The sequence below is a fragment of the Salvelinus alpinus genome, chromosome 4, assembly GCF_045679555.1.
Source record: "Salvelinus alpinus chromosome 4, SLU_Salpinus.1, whole genome shotgun sequence".
NCBI classification, from domain to species: Eukaryota; Metazoa; Chordata; class Actinopteri; order Salmoniformes; family Salmonidae; genus Salvelinus; species Salvelinus alpinus.
In genome coordinates, this window is record NC_092089.1 from 94,062,853 (window position 1) to 94,088,495 (window position 25,643).

General features: G+C 42.9%; 1 protein-coding gene across 4 annotated transcripts in view; it reads right to left on the reverse strand.

Annotated features, from left to right (window-relative positions):
• LOC139574689 (actin-binding LIM protein 3-like) overlaps positions 1 to 25,643 on the reverse strand; it is a 98,451-nt gene that overhangs the window by 47,630 nt on the left and 25,178 nt on the right. For all 4 annotated transcript variants that reach the window (XM_071399496.1, XM_071399495.1, XM_071399494.1 and 1 more), the window contains exon 3: positions 7,121 to 7,304. In XM_071399496.1, coding sequence (XP_071255597.1) covers positions 7,121 to 7,304 — 184 coding nt within the window. The remainder of the gene's footprint in view (positions 1 to 7,120; positions 7,305 to 25,643) is intronic.

Consider the following 25,643-nt stretch of genomic DNA (forward strand, 5'->3'; position numbering starts at 1 on the left):
CATGTCTGGAGAACATGGTTTGGATGGCCTACAGAATGTAGTGTGCTGTCAGGCATGTCAGGAGAACATGGTTTGGATGGCCTACAGAATGTAGTGTGCTGTCAGGCATGTCAGGAGAACATGGTTTGGATGGCCTACAGAATGTAGTGTGCTGTCAGGCATGTCTGGAGAACATGGTTTGGATTGCCTACAGAATGTTAGTGTGCTGTCAGGCATGTCTGGAGAACATGGTTTGGATGGCCTACAGAATGTAGTGTGCTGTCAGGCATGTCAGGAGAACATGGTTTGGATGGCCTACAGAATGTAGTGTGCTGTCAGGCATGTCAGGAGAACATGGTTTGGATGGCCTACAGAATGTAGTGTGCTGTCAGGCATGTCAGGAGAACATGGTTTGGATGGCCTACAGAATGTAGTGTGCTGTCAGGCATGTCTGGAGAACATGGTTTGGATGGCCTACAGAATGTAGTGTGCTGTCAGGCATGTCAGGAGAACATGGTTTGGATGGCCTACAGAATGTAGTGTGCTGTCAGGCATGTCAGGAGAACATGGTTTGGATGGCCTACAGAATGAGGTGTGCTGTCAGGCATGTCTGGAGAACATGGTTTGGATGGCCTACAGAACGTAGTGTGCTGTCAGGCATGTCAGGAGAACATGGTTTGGATGGCCTACAGAATGTAGTGTGCTGTCAGGCATGTCAGGAGAACATGGTTTGGATGGCCTACATAATGTAGTGTGCTGTCAGGCATGTCTGGAGAACATGGTTTGGATGGCCTACAGAATGTAGTGTGCTGTCAGGCATGTCTGGAGAACATGGTTTGGATGGCCTACAGAATGTAGTGTGCTGTCAGGCATGTCTGGAGAACATGGTTTGGATGGCCTACAGAATGTAGTGTGCTGTCAGGCATGTCTGGAGAACATGGTTTGGATGGCCTACAGAATGTAGTGTGCTGTCAGGCATGTCTGGAGAACATGGTTTGGATGGCCTACAGAACGTAGTGTGCTGTCAGGCATGTCTGGAGAACATGGTTTGGATGGCCTACAGAATGTAGTGTGCTGTCAGGCATGTCAGGAGAACATGGTTTGGATGGCCAACATAATGTAGTGTGCTGTCAGGCATGTCTGGAGAACATGGTTTGGATGGCCTACAGAATGTAGTGTGCTGTCAGGCATGTCAGGAGAACATGGTTTGGATGGCCTACAGAATGTAGTGTGCTGTCAGGCATGTCTGGAGAACATGGTTTGGATGGCCAACATAATGTAGTGTGCTGTCAGGCATGTCTGGAGAACATGGTTTGGATGGCCTACAGAATGTTAGTGTGCTGTCAGGCATGTCAGGAGAACATGGTTTCGATGGCCTACAGAATGTAGTGTGCTGTTAGGCATGTCTGGAGAACATGGTTTGGATGGCCTACAGAATGTAGTGTGCTGTCAGGCATGTCTGGAGAACATGGTTTGGATGGCCAACAGAATGTAGTGTGCTGTCAGGCATGTCTGGAGAACATGGTTTGGATGGCCAACATAATGTAGTGTGCTGTCAGGCATGTCTGGAGAACATGGTTTGGATGGCCTACAGAATGTTAGTGTGCTGTCAGGCATGTCTGGAGAACATGGTTTGGATGGCCTACAGAATGTAGTGTGCTGTCAGGCATGTCTGGAGAACATGGTTTGGATGGCCAACAGAATGTAGTGTGCTGTCAGGCATGTCTGGAGAACATGGTTTGGATGGCCTACAGAATGTAGTGTGCTGTCAGGCATGTCTGGAGAACATGGTTTGGATGGCCTCCAGAATTTAGTGTGCTGTCAGGCATGTCAGGAGAACATGGTTTGGATGGCCTACAGAATGTAGTGTGCTGTCAGGCATGTCTGGAGAACATGGTTTGGAAGGCCTACAGAATTTTAATGGCTTGACGATTTGAGATATTAGATAGTTATTAGCTGATATTATTAGTAGTACACTACAGGAGGAAGAGGAGTATACTAGAGGAGTAGTAGTAGACTAGAGTAGTAGTAGTAGACTAGAGTAGTAGTAGTAGACTAGAGGAGTAGTAGTAGACTAGAGGAGTAGTAGTAGACTAGAGGAGTAGTAGTAGACTAGAGGAGTAGTAGTAGACTAGAGGAGTAGTAGTAGACTAGAGTAGTAGTAGTAGACTAGAGGAGCAGTAGTAGACTAGAGTAGTAGTAGTAGACTAGAGGAGTAGTAGTAGACTAGAGGAGTAGTAGTAGACTAGAGGAGTAGTAGTAGACTAGAGGAGTAGTAGTAGACTAGAGGAGTAGTAGTAGACTAGACGAGCAGTAGTAGACTAGAGGAGTAGTAGTAGACTAGAGGAGTAGTAGTAGACTAGAGGAGTAGTAGACGACTAGAGGAGTAGTAGACTAGAGGAGTAGTAGTAGACTAGAGGAGTAGTAGACTAGAGGAGTAGTAGTAGACTAGAGGAGTAGTAGTAGACTAGAGGATCAGTCGTAGACTAGAGGAGTAGTAGTAGACTAGAGGAGTAGTAGACTAGAGGAGTAGTAGTAGACTAGAGGAGTAGTGGTAGACTAGAGGAGTAGTAGTAGACTAGAGGAGTAGTAGTAGACTAGAGGAGTAGTAGTAGACTAGAGGAGCAGTAGTAGACTAGAGGAGCAGTAGTAGACTAGAGGAGTAGACTAGAGGAGTAGTAGACTAGAGGAGTAGTAGTAGACTAGAGGAGTAGTGGTAGACTAGAGGAGTAGTGGTAGACTAGAGGAGCAGTAGTAGACTAGAGGAGCAGTAGTAGACTAGAGGAGTAGACTAGAGGAGTAGTAGTAGACTAGAGGAGTAGTAGTAGACTAGAGGAGTAGTAGTAGACTAGAGGAGTAGTGGTAGACTAGAGGAGTAGTAGTAGTAGACTAGAGGAGTAGACTAGAGGAGTAGACTAGACGAGCAGTAGTAGACTAGAGGAGTAGTAGTAGACTAGAGGAGTAGTAGTAGACTAGAGGAGTAGTAATAGACTAGAGGAGTAGTAGTAGACTAGAGGAGTAGTAGTAGACTAGAGGAGTAGTAGTAGACTAGAGGAGTAGACTAGAGGAGTAGACTAGAGGAGTAGACTAGAGGAGTAGTAGTAGACTAGAAGAGTAGTAGTAGACTAGAGGAGTAGTAGTAGACTAGAGGAGTAGTAGTAGACTAGAGGAGTAGACTAGAGGAGTAGACTAGAGGAGTAGACTAGAGTAGTAGTAGTAGACTAGAGGAGTAGTAGTAGACTAGAGGAGTAGTAGTAGACTAGAGGATTAGTAGACTAGGGGAGTAGTAGTAGACTAGAGGAGTAGTAGTAGACTAGAGTAGTAGTAGTAGACTAGAGGAGTAGTAGTAGACTAGAGGAGTAGTAGTAGACTAGAGGAGTAGACTAGAGGAGTAGTAGACTAGAGGAGCAGTAGTAGACTAGAGGAGTAGTAGACTAGAGGAGTAGTAGTAGACTAGAGGAGTAGTAGTAGACTAGAGGAGTAGTAGTAGACTAGAGGAGTAGTAGTAGACTAGAGGAGTAGTAGTAGACTAGAGGAGTAGTAGTAGACTAGAGGAGTAGTAGTAGACTAGACGAGCAGTAGTAGACTAGACGAGCAGTAGTAGACTAGAGGAGCAGTAGTAGACTAGAGGAGCAGTAGTAGACTAGAGGAGTAGTAGTAGACTAGAGGAGTAGTAGTAGACTAGAGGAGTAGTAGTAGACTAGAGGAGTAGTGGTAGACTAGAGGAGTAGTGGTAGACTAGAGGAGTAGTGGTAGACTAGAGGAGTAGTAGTAGACTAGAGGAGTAGTAGTAGACTAGAGGAGTAGTAGTAGACTAGAGGAGTAGTAGTAGACTAGAGGAGTAGTAGTAGACTAGAGGAGTAGTAGTAGACTAGAGGAGTAGTAGTAGACTAGAGGAGCAGTAGTAGACTAGAGGAGCAGTAGTAGACTAGAGGAGTAGTAGTAGACTAGAGGAGCAGTAGTAGACTAGAGGAGCAGTAGTAGACTAGAGGAGCAGTAGTAGACTAGAGGAGTAGTAGTAGACTAGAGGAGTAGTAGTAGACTAGAGGAGTAGTAGTAGACTAGAGGAGCAGTAGTAGACTAGAGGAGTAGACTAGAGGAGTAGACTAGAGGAGTAGTAGTAGACTAGAGGAGTAGTAGTAGACTAGAGGAGTAGTAGTAGACTAGAGGAGTAGTAGTAGACTAGAGGAGTAGTAGTAGACTAGAGGAGTAGTAGTAGACTAGAGGAGTAGTAGTAGACTAGAGGAGTAGTAGTAGACTAGAGGAGTAGTAGTAGACTAGAGTAGTAGTAGTAGTAGACTAGAGGAGTAGTAGTAGTAGACTAGAGGAGTAGTAGTAGACTAGGGGAGTAGTAGTAGACTAGAGGAGTAGTAGTAGACTAGGGGATTAGTAGTAGACTAGAGGAGCAGTAGTAGACTAGAGGAGTAGTAGTAGACTAGAGGAGTAGTAGTAGACTAGAGTAGTAGTAGTAGACTAGAGGAGTAGTAGTAGACTAGAGGAGTAGTAGTAGACTAGAGGAGCAGTAGTAGACTAGAGGAGCAGTAGTAGACTAGAGGAGTAGTAGACTAGAGGAGTAGTAGTAGACTAGAGGAGTAGTAGTAGACTAGAGGAGTAGTAGTAGACTAGAGGAGTAGTAGTAGACTAGAGGAGTAGTGGTAGACTAGAGGAGTAGACTAGAGGAGTAGTAGTAGACTAGAGGAGTAGTAGTAGACTAGAGGAGTAGTAGTAGACTAGAGGAGTAGTAGTAGACTAGAGGAGTAGTAGTAGACTAGAGGAGTAGTAGTAGACTAGAGGAGTAGTGGTAGACTAGAGGAGTAGTGGTAGACTAGAGGAGTAGACTAGAGGAGTAGTAGTAGACTAGAGGAGTAGTAGTAGACTAGAGGAGTAGTAGTAGACTAGAGGAGTAGTAGTAGACTAGAGGAGTAGTAGTAGACTAGAGGAGTAGTAGTAGACTAGAGGAGTAGTAGACTAGAGGAGTAGTAGTAGACTAGAGGAGTAGTAGTAGACTAGAGGAGTAGTAGTAGACTAGAGGAGTAGTAGTAGACTAGAGGAGTAGTGGTAGACTAGAGGAGTAGACTAGAGGAGTAGTAGTAGACTAGAGGAGTAGTAGTAGACTAGAGGAGTAGTAGTAGACTAGAGGAGTAGTAGTAGACTAGAGGAGTAGTAGTAGACTAGAGGAGTAGTAGTAGACTAGAGGAGTAGTGGTAGACTAGAGGAGTAGTGGTAGACTAGAGGAGTAGACTAGAGGAGTAGTAGTAGACTAGAGGAGTAGTAGTAGAATAGAGGAGTAGTAGTAGACTAGAGGAGTAGTAGTAGACTAGAGGAGTAGTAGTAGACTAGAGGAGTAGTAGTAGACTAGAGGAGTAGTAGACTAGAGGAGTAGTAGTAGACTAGAGGAGTAGTAGTAGACTAGAGGAGTAGTGGTAGACTAGAGTAGTAGTAGACTAGAGGAGTAGTAGTAGACTAGAGGAGTAGTAGTAGACTAGAGGAGTAGTAGTAGACTAGAGGAGTAGTAGTAGACTAGAGGAGTAGTAGTAGACTAGAGGAGTAGTAGTAGTAGACTAGAGGAGTAGACTAGAGGAGTAGACTAGACGAGCAGTAGTAGACTAGAGGAGTAGTAGTAGACTAGAGGAGTAGTAGTAGTAGACTAGAGGAGTAGTAGTAGACTAGAGGAGTAGTAGTAGTAGACTAGAGGAGTAGTAGTAGACTAGAGGAGTAGTAGTAGACTAGAGGAGTAGTAGTAGACTAGAGGAGTAGTAGTAGACTAGAGGAGTAGTAGTAGACTAGATGAGCAGTAGTAGACTAGAGGAGTAGTAGTAGACTAGAGGAGTAGTAGTAGACTAGAAGAGTAGTAGTAGTAGACTAGAGGAGTAGTAGTAGACTAGAGGAGTAGTAGTAGACTAGAGGAGTAGTAGTAGACTAGAGGAGTAGTAGTAGACTAGAGGAGTAGTAGTAGACTAGAGGAGTAGTAGTAGACTAGAGGAGCAGTAGTAGACTAGAGGAGTAGTAGTAGACTAGAGGAGTAGTAGTAGTAGACTAGAGGAGTAGTAGTAGACTAGAGGAGTAGTAGTAGACTAGAGGAGTAGTAGTAGACTAGAGGAGTAGTAGTAGTAGACTAGAGGAGTAGTAGTAGACTAGAGGAGTAGTAGTAGTAGACTAGAGGAGTAGTAGTAGACTAGAGGAGTAGTAGTAGACTAGAGGAGTAGTAGTAGACTAGAGGAGTAGTAGTAGACTAGAGAAGTAGTAGTAGACTAGAGGAGTAGTAGTAGACTAGAGGAGTTGTAGTAGACTAGAGGAGTAGTAGTAGACTAGAGGAGTAGTAGTAGACTAGAGGAGTAGTAGTAGACTAGAGGAGTAGTAGTAGACTAGAAGAGTAGTAGTAGACTAGAGGAGTAGTAGTAGACTAGAAGAGTAGTAGTCGACTAGAGGAGTAGTAGTAGACTAGAGGAGTAGTAGTAGACTAGAGGAGTAGTAGTAGACTAGAGGAGTAGTAGTAGACTAGAGGAGTAGTAGTAGACTAGAGGAGTAGTAGACTAGAGGAGCAGTAGTAGACTAGAGGAGTAGTAGACTAGAGGAGTAGTAGTAGACTAGAGGAGTAGTAGACTAGTAGTAGTAGACTAGAGGAGTAGTAGACTAGAGGATTAGTAGACTAGGGGAGTGTGTGTGTGTGTGTGACTTTGTTGTTAGCTGCGTGTGTCTCTCCTTCCAGAGACTCTGCACCGTCAGCCTTGCTCTGCGCTTTCAACTTTTACTCTACATATTTAATGGAAGCCATGTTACTCTGGCCACAAAAGCGTCGCTGCTATTTCTGTCCTACTCTGACAGCACGCTCTATGTCTCTGTCTCCCACCATCTCCACTGCCTTTTCAAAACACCAGTTCACTGAAACACAGTACAGAGCTAACTACAAAAGAGCTCACCCTCACTGTTTCACAATGATCAATCAGGAGACGTCTGTTTGTGTGTGTGTTTGTGTTAGAGAGTGTGTGTACAGTATGCATGTTAGGGAGAGAGAGAGAGAGTGTGTGTGTGTGTGTGTGTGTGTGTGTGTGTGTGTGTGTGTGTGTGTGTGTGTGTGTGTGTGTGTGTGTGTGTGTGTGTGTGTGTGTGTGTGTGTGTGTGTGTGTGTGTGTGTGTGTACCTGCAGACACTGCAGACAAAGCAGGTAGGGTGGTAGGTCCTCCCCAGTGCTGAGACCACCTCCCCGGTGATGAATCCGTCACAGCGGTCACAGCGCGTCCCGTACAGACGTTGGTAGTCTGACGTACAGATGTACTCACCACTCTTCTGAAAGAACCCAGATCTAGCCAGGCCACACCCACACACTGGAGAGAGAGTTGGGGGGAGAGTGAGGGGAGAAAGAGAGAGAGAGAGAGGGGGAGAGAGAGAGAGAGAAGAGAAGAGAAGGAGAGAGAGATGGTGGATTAGGTTAAAGACTGAACACTCAAACTATTCTACATGAAAAACCATGGTAAAAACGAGAAACAAAAATGCTTGCACCAAGCTACAGTAATTCCTTGGCTTTAGTTGAGCTGGCAAAGCTAGTCTATGTCCCGGGTTTAGACCCAGTTGGTCACATCTGCCCCACTTCCACAGTAAACTGTTCCAAATGAGCCAATTAGTGTTTTATGGGGAGCTCAGAGGGTTGTTCAGTGGTGGTTCTGACAGAGATATTTTGTTGGGTTTCATTAGGTTTCCTCCTCCCTGCTTCTCCAGACAGAACAGCTCACCCTCATTACAGACAGGCAGACATAGACATGGTGTGTGTGTGTGTGTGTGTGTGTGTGTGTGTGTGTGTGTGTGTGTGTGTGTGTGTGTGTGTGTGTGTGTGTGTGTATATCTGCATGCATGCTTGCCACTGGAGGCTGCTGAGGGGATGACGGCTCATAATACTGGCTGTAAGGCAGCGGATGGAATGGCATCAAACCATGTGATACCATTCCATATTCCGCTCCAGCCATTACCACAAGCCCTCCCTATTTAAGGTGCCCCAGCCTCCTGTGGTGCGTGCCTACTTGCGTGTGTGTGTTTCCGGGTGTCGGGTATACCGTTTGTGGACACTCGGCTAACAGTTTGGTGTGATGTGAAAATAAAGACAATGTGGAAAACGAATTTTCTCCAGAAGATCCAGAAACGATTCCTTCATTGGAGATAAATGAGACGGAACAAAATATCCTTTCCTACGGGAAGAGAGAAAGAGAGGAATGGAGAGAGAGAGAGAGAGAGAGAGAGAGAGAGAGAGAGAGATGAGGGGGAGAGAGAGAGAGAGAGAGAGAGAGAGAGAGAGAGAGAGAGAGAGAGAGAGAGAGAGAGATGAGGGGGAGAGAGAGAGAGATGAGGGGGAGAGAGAGAGAGAGAAAGAGAGAGAGATGATGGGGAGAGAGAGAGAGAGAGATGAGGGGGAGAGAGAGAGAGAGAGATGAGGGGGAGAGAGACTACATGTGTGATTTGTTCTAGTAAACAGAGTTGGTATTCTCCACAGCTATTTGTCTGTAAGGTCAAGTGAAGAGAAACTATAGTAACTCTATTGGGTTCCTAAAAGGTCAGTAGTCCTAAAGGAGGATCAATATGTTTAAATCAGATCAGTGAATCACTATTTCATATTTTGCTCTCCCTCTCTCAGTCTCCCTCTCTCCGTCTCCCCCTCTCCGTCTCTCCCTCTCCCTCACTTTTTCAATCACTTTGGTGTAATTTTCACAACTCTATCTAAACAGATCATCAAAATGGCTCGTTTCAAAACTCTAAGCTCATTTTCAATTGACTGAGTACAACAAACAAATACCGCTCTGCACCAACACCAATATCACCAATAAATGTATTCAATTGTTCCCCCCCCCCCTCAACAACTTACACATACTACCCCATAATGACAAACCCAAAATATTTTTTTATCTATAAAAATCTAAAAAACTATCACATTTACATAAGTATTCAGACCCTTTACTCAGTACTTTGTTGACGCATCTTTGGCAGTGATTACAGCCTTGAGTCTTCTTGGGTATGACACTACAAGCTTGGTACACCTGTATTTGGGGAGTTTCTCACATTCTTCTCTGCAGATCCTCTCAAGCTCTGTCAGGTTAGTTGGGGAGCGTTGCTGCACAGCTATTTTCAGTTCTCTCCAGAGATGTTCGATCGGGTTCAAGTCCAGGCTCTGGCTGGGCCACACAAGAACATTCAGAGACTTGTCCCGAAGCCACTCCTGCACTGTCTTGGCTGTGCATAGGGTTGTTGTTCTGTTGGAAGATAAACCTTCGCCCCAGTCCAAGGTCCTGAGTGCTCTGGAGCAGGTTGTCATCAAGGATCTCTCTGTTCTTTGCTCCGTTCATCTTTCGCTTGATCCTGACTAGTCTCCCTGCCGCTGAAAAACATCCCCACAGCAATATGGTGCCACCACTATGCTTCACCATAGGGATAGTGCCATTTTTCCTTTCAGAAGTGACACTTGCCATTCAGGCCAAAGAGTTCAATCTTGGTTTCATCAGACCAGAGATCTGGTTTATCATGGTCCTTTAGGTGCCAAACTATAAGCAGGGCTGTCATGTGCCTTTTACTGAGGAGTGGCTTCTGTCTGACCTGCTTGGTGGAGTGCTGCAGAGATGGCTGTCCTTCTGGAACATTCTCCCATCTCCACAGAGAAACTCTGGAGCTCTGACCGAGTGACCATTGGGTTCTTGGTCACCTCCCTGACCAAGGTCTTCCCCCCCGATTGCTCAGTTTGGTCGGGCGGCCAGCTCTAGGAAGAGTCTTGGTGGTTCTAAACATCTTCCATTTAAGAATGATGGAGACCACTGTGTTTCTGGGAACCTTCAATGTTGCAGAAATGTTTTGGTACCCTTCCCCAGATCTGTGCCTCGACACAATCCTGTCTCAGAGCTCTGCGAACAATTGCTCTGACATGGACTGTCAACTGTGGGACCTTATATAGACAGGTGTGTGCCTTTCCAAATCATGTCCAATCAATTGAATTTACCACAGGTGAACTCCAATCAAGTTGTAGAAACATCTCAAGGATGATCAATGGAAACAGGATGCACCTGAGCTCAATTTCAAGTCTCATAGCAAATAGTTTGAATACATTTGCTATAATTTAGAAAACCTGTGTTTGCTTTGTCATTATGGGGCATTATGTGTAGATTGATGAAAAAATTATATAATATTTATATATAGCAGATCCTCCCCATGACCGTTTGAGCAGACACATGCACATTTGTGGCCTGCTGGAGGTCATTTTGCAGGGCTCTGGCAGTGCTCCTCCTTGCACAAAGGCGGAGGTAGCGGTCCTGCTGCTGGGTTGTTGCCCTCCTACGGCCTCCTCCACGTCTCCTGATGTACTGGCCTGTCTCCTGGTAGCGCCTCCATGCTCTGGACACTACGCTGACAGACACAGCAAACCTTCTTGCCCCAGCTCGCATTGATGTGCCATCCTGGATGAGCTGCACTACCTGAGCCACTTGTGTGGGTTGTAGACTCCGTCTCATGCTACCACTAGAGTGAGAGCACCGCCAGCATTCAAAAGTGACCAAAACATCAGCCAGGAAGCATAGGAACTGAGAAGTGGTCTGTGGTCACCACCTGCAGAATCACTCCTTTATTGGGGGTGTCTTGCTAATTGCCTATAATTTCCACCTTTTGTCTATTTCATTTGCACAACAGCATGTGAAATTTATTGTCAATCAGTGTTGCTTCCTAAGTGGACAGTTTGATTTCACAGAAGTGTGATTGACTTGGAGTTACATTGTGTTGTTTAAGTGTTCCCTTTATTTTTTTGAGCAGTGTATATTTTTTTGGGACTGCTTCTCCCGACGTTCCTGGGGACCAGCAAAAACGCAAAATTTCGCCTTGAATCTGGAGTGATCTCTCTGGGTAATGACACACTGCTAGTCATGATTCTATCATATACATTCATATCATCTTCCTTTGTGAGCAGTATCGTCCCAGTGGACACGCACACGCACAATCCATCCCGCCACACACACACACACCCTTCAACAATAACTAATTGTATCCTGAGTTCATGAGTGGAGTGTATTGACTTAACACAGCTAAAGATTATTAATAGTTCTTCACTATGAACTAGTTTTTGTCTGCGTCCCAAATTGCACCCTATTCCCTATTTAGTGCACTACGTTTGACCATGTACACTAGGGAACAGTGTCCCAGGAGAGAGACGAGAGCTCCATCCATCTGACATGAGGCGCTGTGTATAGAGATATCATCATGGAGTTTGACATTGTCTATGGAGAGATGTAATGATGGACCTTCATCATTCTGACAGAGCTTGGCACGTAGACAGGAGCTGCTCTGAGAAAAAGAGAGAGAGAAAAAGAGAGAGAGAGAGAGAGAGAGAGAGAGGGGGGGGGGGAAAGGAAAGTGAGATAGTAAAAGAGCAAAAGGAAGAGAGATAGGAAGAGTAAAAGAGAGAGAGAGATCCAGCTAGTATTGGGAGACAATTATAGGACTTGTGAGTGAGTGTGTGTGTGATGTGAGTGAGTGAGTGAGTGTGTGATGTGAGTGAGTGTGAGTGAGTGTGTGTGTGATGTGTGTGTGTGTGTGTGTGATGTGTGTGAGTGTGTGTGTGATGTGAGTGAGTGTGTGTGATGTGTGTGTGATGTGAGTGTGTGTGTGTGTGTGTGTGTGTGTGTGTGTGTGTGTGTGTGTGTGTGTGTGTGTGTGTGTGTGTGTGTGTGTGTGTGTGTGTGTGTGCCGGCCACATTTCCCGAACCACGGAACAATGGCAGCGTTTCAAACACAATGTCCCAGTGGAGTTGAAAACAGGGAGAAGCAGCCAGAAAGCTGACCACAAAACCTCATAGCACATGATATCTGACAGGAGAGGACAAACAGACCCCACAGAGCTCCAGGACAGCAACACAATTAGACCCAATCAAATCATGAGAAAACAAAAAGATAATTACTTGACACATTGAAAAGAATTTACAAAAAAACTGAGCAAACTAGGATGCTATTTGGCGTTAAACAGAGAGTACACAGTGGCAAAATACCTGACCACTGGCAGAATATCTGACCACTGTGACTGACCCAAACTTAAGGAAAGCTTTGACTATGTACAGACTCAGTGAGCATAGCCTTGCTATTGAGAAAGGCCGCCATAGGCAAACCTGGCTCAAGAGAAGACAGGCTATGTGCAGACTGCCCACAAAATGAGCTGGAAACTGGGCTGCACTTTCTATTCCACTTCCTAGCGAGAGAGAGAGAGAGAGAGGAGACGGAGAGAGAGAGAAAATACAGTATTAAAAGTAAATCTAGATGGAAAACGTACAACAGTAATGGAATACAATCAAACTAAATATTTTTATTTGAATGTTAAGAAATTCGATTGACTATTTGAGCTAAATGTGGAATGCTGAATTAGTTAATCATGTCTCTCGTTCTCTCTAACCCTCTTTCTTGCTCAATCTCTTTCTATTTCTCACACTCTCTTGTTCACTCTCTTTTCATCTCTCTCTCTCTCCCCCCTCCCCCATCTCTCTCTCTCTCTCTCCCCCCTCCCCCATCTCTCTCTCTCTCCCCCCTCCCCCATCTCTCCGGCAGTTATCAGCCTTTCAATCTGTGGCACACACTAAGAGTATGTTCCCAGACACCACCAGACCTGGCCAGACTTCAAACACAGAAACCACTCATATCATTAACCTAATGCATCTCATTACCATAGCATCAGGCCATATGACAGCCTAAATGCATCTGGCACCCTATTCCCTATAATTGTGCACTAATTTTGACCAGCACCCATCAACAGTAGCGCACTAGACAAGGCATAGGGTGCCATTTGGGATACAGCTGCAGGGTAGGTGGTTTTGGTGAAAGGTCCACCTGTTCTTGGTAATCACATTGTTACCCTGTGTGGTGAGTGACCATTGGTTGAATGTTCTGGGCAGGGACGTCCCCTTTCCCCTGGTTGCCATAGGAGCCATTAACCTTCCGTGGTTGCCCTAGAGACAGTGGCATCCCATGCTAAAGGCTGAGGTGGAGCTGCAGCATGTTGTGTTCCCAAATCTCTCTTAGTTACCAGGAAATGACAATGGGGTCTCTACGGGGTGAAAAGACACACTGCTGTGAAAGTTACAGGCTAGTTCAGGGCTGGGTTGTGATGTGTTGTACTGTGCCGATCCCTGACAGGGCAGCTGTGGCTCGGCCCATGAAGAAAGCTCTGGGTAACTGCTTTTTACTACTTCTAATCAGGACCACATGGTCTGTGAAAGGCTGTAGCCTTGTGTTAGACCAGCGATGGGCAACAATAATGGGGTGGGGGCTACAAAAATCTGAACTCATCATGGGGGGGCTGCAGTGGCTTGGGGTCTGTGTATCCACCTTGCAGCTCTCTTGACAGCGGAGAGAAAACGTTTGAGTTATTTTCCTGAAATTCTACACATTTTTTCACGAGGCATAGAGAAAATGTTGTGGTTTTAAAGCAATAATGCCGCAAATCTACACACTTTTCCACGGGGCATCGAGAAGATTTCGCTATTTTCTAAAACATTTAATGCAATTCTACTCATTTTGCCATGGGGCGTAGAGAAAAATACGCAGTTTTACAGCTTATTTCTACACAAGGTGAAGAGAAATGTTTGCAGTTGTTAGTGTCAGTAAGTCAGTAAGTCTGTTACTCAGTAAATCTTCCTCTCTCTCCATCATGCTCTGCTCTTTTTCTCTCACCGTTCCTCTCTTTGCACTTGTGTTAAATCTCTGTGATGAATCGTTTCACAAATGTCTGTCCTTTCTGTGGAGTCTGTTAGCCATACTACTGTAGCTACAGGCTGTGTTCCAAATGGGTCTATATATAGTGCACTACTATTGACCAGGGCCCTGCCCCAGGCCCTGCCCCAGCCCAGGTCCAGTAGGTAATAGGGTGACATTTGGGATACCGTCACAGTCTAATTGTTTTACTGCTAATGTCAACACTATGCTAATACACCAAGCCTGGGTATAAGGCTGCTGGCTAGGACAATGGCACACACACCACACACACACACACACACACACACACACACACACACACACACACACACACACACACACACACACACACACACACACACACACACACACACACACACACACACACACACACACACACACACACACACACACACACACACACACACGAGTGCAAGGGCATTGGTACTGTAAGGACCATGTATGACTACCTCCAGCAGAGACAGGATATAGCAGATCCTATAATCCTATATGTCCCTACATGTTCTACTCTGTGTTCCTTACCGACTCTCCTCCTCATCGGCACTTTTTCCAACTCTTCCATTCTCTCCCTCCCCCGCCTCTCCTCTACTCCTCTCCCCTTGTCTTTCATTGCCTTCTGAACCTTTGGGAAACGCTTCAGCTGTAATTAATGTACTCTTACAGACAGAGCCAAGAGAGAGGGCTGAAGGGATGGAGAGAGAGAGAGAGAGAGAGAGACAGAGACAGAGACAGAGACAGAGACAGAGAGAGAGAGAGAGAGAGACAGAGAGAGAGACAGAGAGACAGAGAGAGAGACTCGTAGTTAAATGGTTTAGGTGTTAATGAAGACTCCAGGGTAAAACAGTGAATTTGAGCCAGTCTCTCCACATCTCAGGCAGTCAGACCTAACTAAGCAGCTTGTGGACAAAACACAACTCCATTTGATGATGAGCAGACAAGATGTCTTACTCAGACATACAGAAGGAACAGAGGGAACCCTCATTAAGAATACACAAACACAAACATAAATCCTAAAACCTAACCATAGTCACTAGGGAGGAAAATACAAGGAGAAGTTAACACATCACCAACCAATAAACACTGTTGAAACGTATGAGACAGAACTGGGTGAGTGTGCACACAGCCGTCACAGATCAATCCATTGGCATGTCAGAGAATCCCTCACTTACAGAGCCACACACACACACACACACACACACACACACACACACACACACAAAAGGGAGAGACAATAGGCAGGGTGGATGAGTGTGTTTATCCCCTCAAGCAGTGATCCTTTAGGAGACTAGATGCAGGATAATCCCCGTTTCATCCCAAATTGTACAGTATTCCCCAAATAGTGCACTAATTTTGACCAGAGCACTATATAGGGAATAGGGTATATTTGAGACAAAGGTTGTCTTTGATCCTAAATTCAACAGCTTCTGGAGGGAAAACCACAGCTGCCTAAACTCATCTCCCTGGAATCTTGCAATGTCTCCCTAGCAACCACACATTAGCTTGGTTATTGGAGCAGCGTGGCAGTAGTTGCTACAGCTACAGGAAGCTCCCATCCCCTCTAACTCACATCTCTCTCAATTCAATTCAAGGGGCTTTATTGGCATAGGAAAAATATGTTAACATTGCCAAAGCATGTGAAGTAGATCATATTCAAAAGTGAAATACATTTTAAAAAATGAACAGTAAACATTACACTCAAAGAAGTTCCAAATTAATAAAGACATTACAAATGTCATATTATGTATATATACAGTGTTGTAACGATGTGCAAATAGTTAAAGTACAAAAGGGAAAATAAATAAACATAAATATGGGTTGTATTTACAATGGTGTTTGTTCTTCACTGGTTGCCCTTTTCTTGTGGCATCAGGTCACAAATCTTACTGCTGTGATGGCACACTGTGGTATTTCACCCAGTAGATATGGGAGTTTATCAAAATCGAGTTTGTTTTTGAATTCTTTGTGGATCTGTGTAATCTGAGGGAAAAATGTGTCTCTAAAATGGTCCTAAATTTGGCAGGGTTAGGAAGTGCAGCTCAGTTTCCACCTCACTTTGTGGGCAGTGTGCACATAGCCTGTCTTCTCTTGAGAGCCAGGTCTGTCTACGGCGGCCTTTCTCAATAGCAAGGCTATGCTCACTGAGTCTGTACATAGTCAAAGCTTTCCTTAAGTTTGGGTCAGTCACAGTGGTCAGGTATTCTGCCACTGTGAAGTCTCTGTTTAGGGCCAAATAGCATTCTAGTTCGCTCAATTTTCTTGTTATTTCTTTCCAATGTGTCAAACAAATATATTTTTGTTTTCTCATGATTTGGTTGGTTCTAACCAAATCATCTCTCTCTCTGCCTCCATCTCTCTCTCTCTCTCTCTCTGCATCCATCTCTCTACCCATCTCTCTCTCCACCTACATCTCTCTCTGCCTGCCTGCCGCCATCTCTCTGCCTCCATCACTCTCTCTCCCTGCCTCTCTCTCCATCTCTCTCTCTCCCAGCCTCCATCTCTCTCTCTCCCAGCCTCCATCTCTCTCTCTCCCAGCCTCCATCTCTCTCTCTCTCCCTGCCTCCATCTCTCTCTCTCTCCCTGCCTCCATCTCTCTCTCTCTCCCTGCCTCCATCTCTCTCTCTCTCCCTGCCTCCCTCTCTCTCTCTCTCTCCCTGCCTCCCTCTCTCTCTCTCTCCCTGCCTCCCTCTCTCTCTCTCTCCCTGCCTCCCTCTCTCTCTCTCCCTGTTCCTTTCTTTAAGGGAAGTTTTACCAGAGACAAACAGATACAGGTAACACCCTACAGTAGTCCTGATACTCTGGACATTGTAGAAATCTGGTTTGACTCAGAAAACTGCTGGCAGAAGATGTGTATGGTTTTGGAACCTGACGCGTGAGTGAGTGTGTGTGTGTGTGTGAGTGTGTGAGTGACTGATTGTGAGTGTGTGAGTGTGTGTGAGAGTGTATGTGCGAGTGCGTGTGTGGTGAGTGAGTGAGTGAGTGAGTGAGTGAGTGAGTGAGTGAGTGTGTGTGTGTGTGTGTGTGTGTGTGTGTGTGAGAGAGTGTGTGAGTGTGTGTGTGCGAGTGCGTGTGTTTGTGTGTGTGCGAGTGTGTGTGTGAGTGTGTGAGTGACTGATTGTGAGTGTGTGAGTGTGTGTGAGAGTGTATGTGCGAGTGCGTGTGTGAGTGTGTGTGTGTGAGTGAGTGAGTGAGTGAGTGAGTGAGTGAGTGAGTGAGTGAGTGAGTGAGTGAGTGAGTGAGTGAGTGAGTGAGTGAGTGAGTGAGTGAGTGAGTGAGTGAGTGAGTGAGTGAGTGAGTGAGTGAGTGTGTGTGTGTGTGTGTGTGTGTGTGTGTGTGTGTGAGAGAGAGTGTGTGAGTGTGTGTGTGCGAGTGCGTGTGTTTGTGTGTGTGCGAGTGTGCGAGTGAATGAGTGTGCGAGTGAGTGAGGGTGTGTGTGCGAGTGAGTGACTGAGTGAGCGAGTGAGCGAGTGAGCGAGTGAGCGAGTGAGCGAGTGAGCGAGAGTGTGTGCGTGTGCGTGTGCGTGTGCGTGTGCGTGTGTGAGTATCTCCCTAAGGAGCTGTCCATATGGAACATGATTTAGACTGTAATGCCTGGTAGCTGTGCTGGAATGGGAGAGTGCCACTTTAGCAACCAGCGGAAAATGTGGTCAGTGTGTCATTAGGCCACGATACACAGTGTGCTACCATTACCAGTAATACAATACGTAATACAGCACGATCCGTGCGTCCCTGCCAGGGTTTCAGTCAGCCAGTAATAGCTGGCCTTTGGCCGTAAAAAAAGAAGAAAAAAGCCAATAAATTAAATTGCCCCTGGCCAATTGTCCGGGAGAAGAAAAAAAACTTTGCGAAATATTACTTTGTAGCCTATTCATTGCTATAAATACCAGATGATGGAAATGCAGTTTACCAGTCTTTCTTTTCGGTCTATGGATTCATGTGCATCATTTAGTGGAATTAAATTGCCACGTGTGTATATTCGTTATGTATCTTATTTATCACACGCGCACAGCATACAGATACAGAGACTTTGAGCAGAAAATCTGTCAGACACCGTTTTTATAGGCCCAATCATTGCACAAAAAATCTAAATGCAATCATGTGTTAAAAAATTGTTTTTGAGGCTACGATTAAAAAGAGCTAATATTTGTATTTTCCAACTGGTAATTGAAGTGCGTGCGTTCCTTTCCATTCGCCATTCAAAGGCAAGGCAGGCTTCATCTCACACCACTGCAGTTAGCTGAAGGCAGTATGCAGTTTTAATACATATAGCTACTTCATTGTTTGAAACCTGAATGTTTTACTACATATTATGAGGAATGTTCTACCTTCCTTCAAAGTAGTCTGTATAAATTATTTTATACAGCCTTCCATCTGCCATTGAAACCAGTAGTCTATTATTTTATACAGCCTTCCATCTGCCATTGAAACCAGTAGTCTATTATTTTACAGACATCCATCTGCCAACTGAAACCAGTAGTCTATTTTTTACAGACTTCCATCTGCCAATGAAACCAGTAGTCTATTATTTTATACAGACTTCCATCTGCCAACTGAAACCAGTAGTCTATTATTTTACAGACTTCCATCTGCCATTGAAACCAGTAGTCTATTATTTTATACAGACTTCCATCTGCCAACTGAAACCAGTAGTCTATTATTTTACAGACTTCCATCTGCCAACTGAAACCAGTAGTCTATTATTTTACAGACTTCCATCTGCCATTGAAACCAGTAGTCTATTATTTTATACAGACTTCCATCTGCCAACTGAAACCAGTAGTCTATTATTTTACAGACTTCCATCTGCCAACTGAAACCAGTAGTCTATTATTTTACAGACTTCCATCTGCCATTGAAACCAGTAGTCTATTATTTTACAGACTTCCATCTGCCATTGAAACCAGTAGTCTATTATTTTACAGACTTCCATCTGCCAACTGAAACCAGTAGTCTATTATTTTACAGACTTCCATCTGCCAACTGAAACCAGTAGTCTATTATTTTACAGACTTCCATCTGCCAACTGAAACCAGTAGTCTATTATTTTATACAGACTTCCATCTGCCATTGAAACAGTAGTCGATTATTTTATACAAACTTCCATCTGCCATTGAAACAGTAGTCTATTATTCTATACAGACTTCCATCTGCCAACTGAAACCAGTAGTCTATTATTTTACAGACTTCCATCTGCCATTGAAACCAGTAGTCTATTATTTTACAGACTTCCATCTGCCATTGAAACCAGTAGTCTATTATTTTACAGACTTCCATCTGCCATTGAAACCAGTAGTCTATTATTTTATACAGACTTCCATCTGCCATTGAAACCAGTAGTCTATTATTTTACAGACTTCCATCTGCCAACTGAAACCAGTAGTCTATTATTTTACAGCCCTCCATCTGCCAACTGAAACCAGTAGTCTATTATTTTACAGACTTCCATCTGCCAACTGAAACCAGTAGTCTATTATTTTATACAGACTTCCATCTGCCATTGAAACAGTAGTCGATTATTTTATACAAACCTCCATCTGCCATTGAAACAGTAGTCTATTATTCTATACAGACTTCCATCTGCCAACTGAAACCAGTAGTCTATTATTTTACAGACTTCCATCTGCCATTGAAACCAGTAGTCTATTATTTTACAGACTTCCATCTGCCAACTGAAACCAGTAGTCTATTATTTTACAGACTTCCATCTGCCAACTGAAACCAGTAGTCTATTATTTTACAGACTTCCATCTGCCAACTGAAACCAGTAGTCTATTATTTTATACAGACTTCCATCTGCCATTGAAACAGTAGTCGATTATTTTATACAAACTTCCATCTGCCATTGAAACAGTAGTCTATTATTTTACAGACTTCCATCTGCCATTGAAACCAGTAGTCTATTATTTTACAGACTTCCATCTGCCATTGAAACCAGTAGTCTATTATTTTATACAGACTTCCATCTGCCATTGAAACCAGTAGTCTATTATTTTACAGACTTCCATCTGCCAACTGAAACCAGTAGTCTATTATTTTACAGACTTCCATCTGCCAACTGAAACCAGTAGTCTATTATTTTACAGACTTCCATCTGCCAACTGAAACCAGTAGTCTATTATTTTATACAGACTTCCATCTGCCATTGAAACAGTAGTCGATTATTTTATACAAACTTCCATCTGCCATTGAAACAGTAGTCTATTATTCTATACAAACTTCCATCTGCCATTGAAACAGTAGTCTATTATTCTATACAGACTTCCATCTGCCATTGAAACAGTAGTCTATTATTCTATACAGACTTCCATCTGCCATTGAAACAGTAGTCTATTATTTTATACAGACTTCCATCTGCCATTGAAACAGTAGTCTATTATTCTATACAGACTTCCATCTGCCATTGAAACCAGTAGTCTATTATTCTATACAGACTTCCATCTGCCATTGAAACCAGTAGTCTATTATTCTATACAGACTTCCATCTGCCATTGAAACAGTAATCTATTATTCTATACAGACTTCCATCTGCCAACTGAAACCAGTAGTCTATTATTTTACAGACTTCCATCTGCCAACTGAAACCAGTAGTCTATTATTTTACAGATTCCATCTGCCAACTGAAACCAGTCGTCTATTATTTTACAGACTTCCATCTGCCAACTGAAACCAGTAGTCTATTATTTTACAGACTTCCATCTGCCAACTGAAACCAGTAGTCTATTATTCTATACAGACTTCCATCTGCCATTGAAACAGTAGTCGATTATTTTATACAGACTTCCATCTGCCATTGAAACAGTAGTCGATTATTTTATACAGACTTCCATCTGCCATTGAAACAGTAGTCTATTATTCTATACAGACTTCCATCTGCCAACTGAAACCAGTAGTCTATTATTTTATACAGACTTCCATCTGCCATTGAAACAGTAGTCTATTATTCTATACAGACTTCCATCTGCCATTGAAACAGTAGTCTATTATTCTATACAGACTTCCATCTGCCAACTGAAACCAGTAGTCTATTATTCTATACAGACTTCCATCTGCCATTGAAACAGTAGTCTATTATTCTATACAGACGTCCATCTGCCATTGAAACAGTAGTCTATTATTCTATACAGACTTCCATCTGCCATTGAAACAGTAGTCTATTATTCTATACAGACTTCCATCTGCCATTGAAACAGTAATCTATTATTCTATACAGACTTCCATCTGCCAACTGAAACCAGTAGTCTATTATTCTATACAGACTTCCATCTGCCATTGAAACAGTAGTCTATTATTCTATACAGACTTCCATCTGCCATTGAAACAGTAGTCTATTATTTTATACAGACTTCCATCTGCCAACTGAAACCAGTAGTCTATTATTTTACAGACTTCCATCTGCCAACTGAAACCAGTAGTCTATTTATTTATACAGACTTCCATCTGCCATTGAAACAGTAGTCGATTATTTTATACAGACTTCCATCTGCCATTGAAACAGTAGTCTATTATTCTATACAGACTTCCATCTGCCAACTGAAACCAGTAGTCTATTATTTTATACAGACTTCCATCTGCCATTGAAACAGTAGTCTATTATTTTATACAGACTTCCATCTGCCATTGAAACAGTAGTCTATTATTCTATACAGACTTCCATCTGCCATTGAAACCAGTAGTCTATTATTCTATACAGACTTCCATCTGCCATTGAAACCAGTAGTCTATTATTCTATACAGACTTCCATCTGCCATTGAAACAGTAATCTATTATTCTATACAGACTTCCATCTGCCAACTGAAACCAGTAGTCTATTATTTTACAGACTTCCATCTGCCAACTGAAACCAGTAGTCTATTATTTTACAGATTCCATCTGCCAACTGAAACCAGTCGTCTATTATTTTACAGACTTCCATCTGCCAACTGAAACCAGTAGTCTATTATTTTACAGACTTCCATCTGCCAACTGAAACCAGTAGTCTATTATTCTATACAGACTTCCATCTGCCATTGAAACAGTAGTCGATTATTTTATACAGACTTCCATCTGCCATTGAAACAGTAGTCGATTATTTTATACAGACTTCCATCTGCCATTGAAACAGTAGTCTATTATTCTATACAGACTTCCATCTGCCAACTGAAACCAGTAGTCTATTATTTTATACAGACTTCCATCTGCCATTGAAACAGTAGTCTATTATTCTATACAGACTTCCATCTGCCATTGAAACAGTAGTCTATTATTCTATACAGACTTCCATCTGCCAACTGAAACCAGTAGTCTATTATTCTATACAGACTTCCATCTGCCATTGAAACAGTAGTCTATTATTCTATACAGACGTCCATCTGCCATTGAAACAGTAGTCTATTATTCTATACAGACTTCCATCTGCCATTGAAACAGTAGTCTATTATTCTATACAGACTTCCATCTGCCATTGAAACAGTAATCTATTATTCTATACAGACTTCCATCTGCCAACTGAAACCAGTAGTCTATTATTCTATACAGACTTCCAGCTGCCATTGAAACAGTAGTCTATTATTCTATACAGACTTCCATCTGCCATTGAAACAGTAGTCTATTATTTTATACAGACTTCCATCTGCCAACTGAAACCAGTAGTCTATTATTTTACAGACTTCCATCTGCCAACTGAAACCAGTAGTCTATTTATTTATACAGACTTCCATCTGCCATTGAAACAGTAGTCGATTATTTTATACAGACTTCCATCTGCCATTGAAACAGTAGTCTATTATTCTATACAGACTTCCATCTGCCAACTGAAACCAGTAGTCTATTATTTTATACAGACTTCCATCTGCCATTGAAACAGTAGTCTATTATTCTATACAGACGTCCATCTGCCAACTGAAACCAGTAGTCTATTATTTTATACAGACTTCCATCTGCCATTGAAACAGTAGTCTATTATTCTATACAGGCTTCCATCTGCCAACTGAAACCAGTAGTCTATTATTCTATACAGACTTCCATATGCCATTGAAACCGTAATCTATTATTCTATACAGACTTCCATCTGCCATTGAAACAGTCATCTATTATTCTATACAGACTTCCATCTGCCATTGAAACAGTAATCTATTATTCTATACAGACTTCCATCTGCCATTGAAACAGTAATCTATTATTCTATATAGACTTCCATCTGCCATTGAAACAGTAGTCTATTATTCTATACAGACTTCCATCTGCCATTGAAACAGTAATCTATTATTCTATACAGACTTCCATCTGCCATTGAAACAGTAGTCTATTATTCTATACAGACTTCCATCTGCCAACTGAAACCAGTAGTCTGTTTTTCTCATGTTCTATTGGTTTTCACCTTTCTTTCATTGTCCGATAAAATGCAAACTGGTTTGTTCTAAAGGTAACTTTAATATCCTGAAACTGTACATTTATATTCATATGAGAGGAATAAACGTTCATGTTTGATATGCTAATGTTACTTGTTAGCATAGTTAGCTGCGTTATTGTCTTGCAAGCTACATTTTGCTAACAGGAAAATAAACCCTTTAATTGTCTGTAGATACTTGTGAATTCTTGCGTTATTCAAGACTCTAATATGTTTTAAATGAAAAGTTGCTGAAATGTTTTAATAGTTTGTAAGCTTATTGACTAGTGGCTACTGTGATACTGGTATTTACGGTCAATTTAGAGATGCAGATCAGAAATGTCACGTTGCCAGCCACAACGAAAGATAAGGCAACAATGTCATGTAAATTGAAAAGATAATGTACATATTATTAAGTTGAAATGTTGTTGTGCTGCTTCTCCTAAATGTTTGTCAATAAGAATAAGACATTCTTACTATTTCATGCAATAAATTATACAGTTCGTGTATTCATACTGAAATTCTATGTTCCACAGTGTATTTTCTACACTATATCAAAGTATTTTCCATAGTGTTTTGTCTTGGATTTAGATTACATTTAGATTCTTCTCCACGCCATAATGAGTTGCTCTATAATGGGTTTAAATAGGAGGATAAACACGATTAGTGCTCTCTCAGTAATGCATGAGAAATCAATCATAATGTTGAGCTCTGGATCGAATGTGAATCAATACAGTAAGGGAGAGATACGACTAACAACTGAAGGGTGTACAGAAGGGGTTGTATATATGTGTGTGTGTGTGTGTGTGTGTGTGTGTGTGTGTGTGTGTGTGTGTGTGTGTTACAATAGAGAGAAAACGACGGAGCAGTCAACAGAATGGAATTATAATGACTTCTCTATAACGGACTGCTGCTGCACTCAAAGAATGCTGTAATAATAATCATCTCTGTCTGCTCTTTCCATCACAATGCAACTGAACTCCCTGCTGAGAGAGAGATGGAGAAAGACAGACAGACAGACAGACAGACAGACTGAGACAGACAACGAAAGACAAGCGATGATAACAGACAGTGAGAATCTGAGGAAGGAATGAAAGGAACAGCTTCATAGAAAACTGCACTTATTGTTTCCCAAATATAAACAGTTCTGCCTAAACAGTGCATTTGGAAACTATTCAGACCCCTTGACTTTTTCCACATTTTGTTACGTTACAGCCTTATTCTAAAAATGATAAAATTATTTTGTTCCATCAATCTACACACAATACCCCATAATGAAACACAAAAACGGATTTTTAGAATATTTAGCAAATTTATGACAAATAAAAACAGAAATACCTTATTTACCCTTTGCTACGAGACTCAAAACTGAGCTCAGGTGCACCCTGTTTCCATTGGTCATCCTTGAGATGTTTCTAAAAGTTGATTGGAGTCCACCTGTGGTAAATTCAATTGATTGGACATGATTTGGAAAGGCACAAACCTGTCTATATAAGATCCCACAGTTGACAGTGCATGTCAGAGGAAAAACCAAGCCACGAGGTCGAAGGAATTGTCCGTAGAGCTCCGAGACAGAATTGTGTCGAGGCACAGATCTGGGGAAGGGTAACAAAACATTTCTGCAGCATTGAAGGTCCCCAAGAACAGAGTGGGCTTCAGCATTCTTAAATGGAAGAAGTTTGGAACCAACAAACCTCTTCCTAGAGCTGGCAATTGGGGAAGAAAGGCCTTGGTCAGGGAGGTGACAAAGAACCTGATGGTCACTCTGACAGAGCTCCAGAGTTCCTCTATGGAGACGGTAGAACCTTCCAGAAGGACAACCATCTCTGCTGCACTCCACCAATCAGGCCTTTATGGTAGAGTGGGCTGATGGAAGCCACTCCTCAGTCAAAGGCACAAGACAGCCCACTCTCTGACCATGAGAAACAAGATTATCTGGTCTGATGAAACCAAGATTGAATTCTTTGCCCTTAATGCCAAGCGTCACGTCTGGAGGAAACCCTATGGTGAAGAATGGTGGTAACAGCATCATGCTGTGAATATGTTTTTCAGCGACAGGGACTGGGAGACTCGTCAGGATCGAGGGAAAGATGAATGGAGCAAAGAACAGAGAGATCCTTGATGAAAACCTGCTCCAGAGAGCTCAGGACCTCAGACTGGGGAGAAGGTTCACCTTCCAACAGGACAATGACCCTAAGCACAGCCAAGACAATGCAGGAGCGGCTTAGGGACAATTCTCTGAATGTCCTTGGGTGGCCCAGCCAGAGCCCGGATTTGAACTCGATTGAACATCTCTGGAGAGACCTGAAAATAGCTGTGCAGCAACGCTCCACATCCAGCGACGCTCCACATTCAACGAAGTACTGAGTAAAGAGCGTGAATACTTCCATTTTTTATTTTATTTTTATACATTTGCAAACATTTCTAAAAATCTGTTTTGCTTTGTCATTATGGGGTATTGTGATGTCATTATGGGGTATTGTGATGTCATTATGGGGTATTGTGATGTCATTATGGGGTATTGTGATGTCATTATGGGGTATTGTGTGTAGATTGATGAGAGATAAAAACAATTGAATCCAT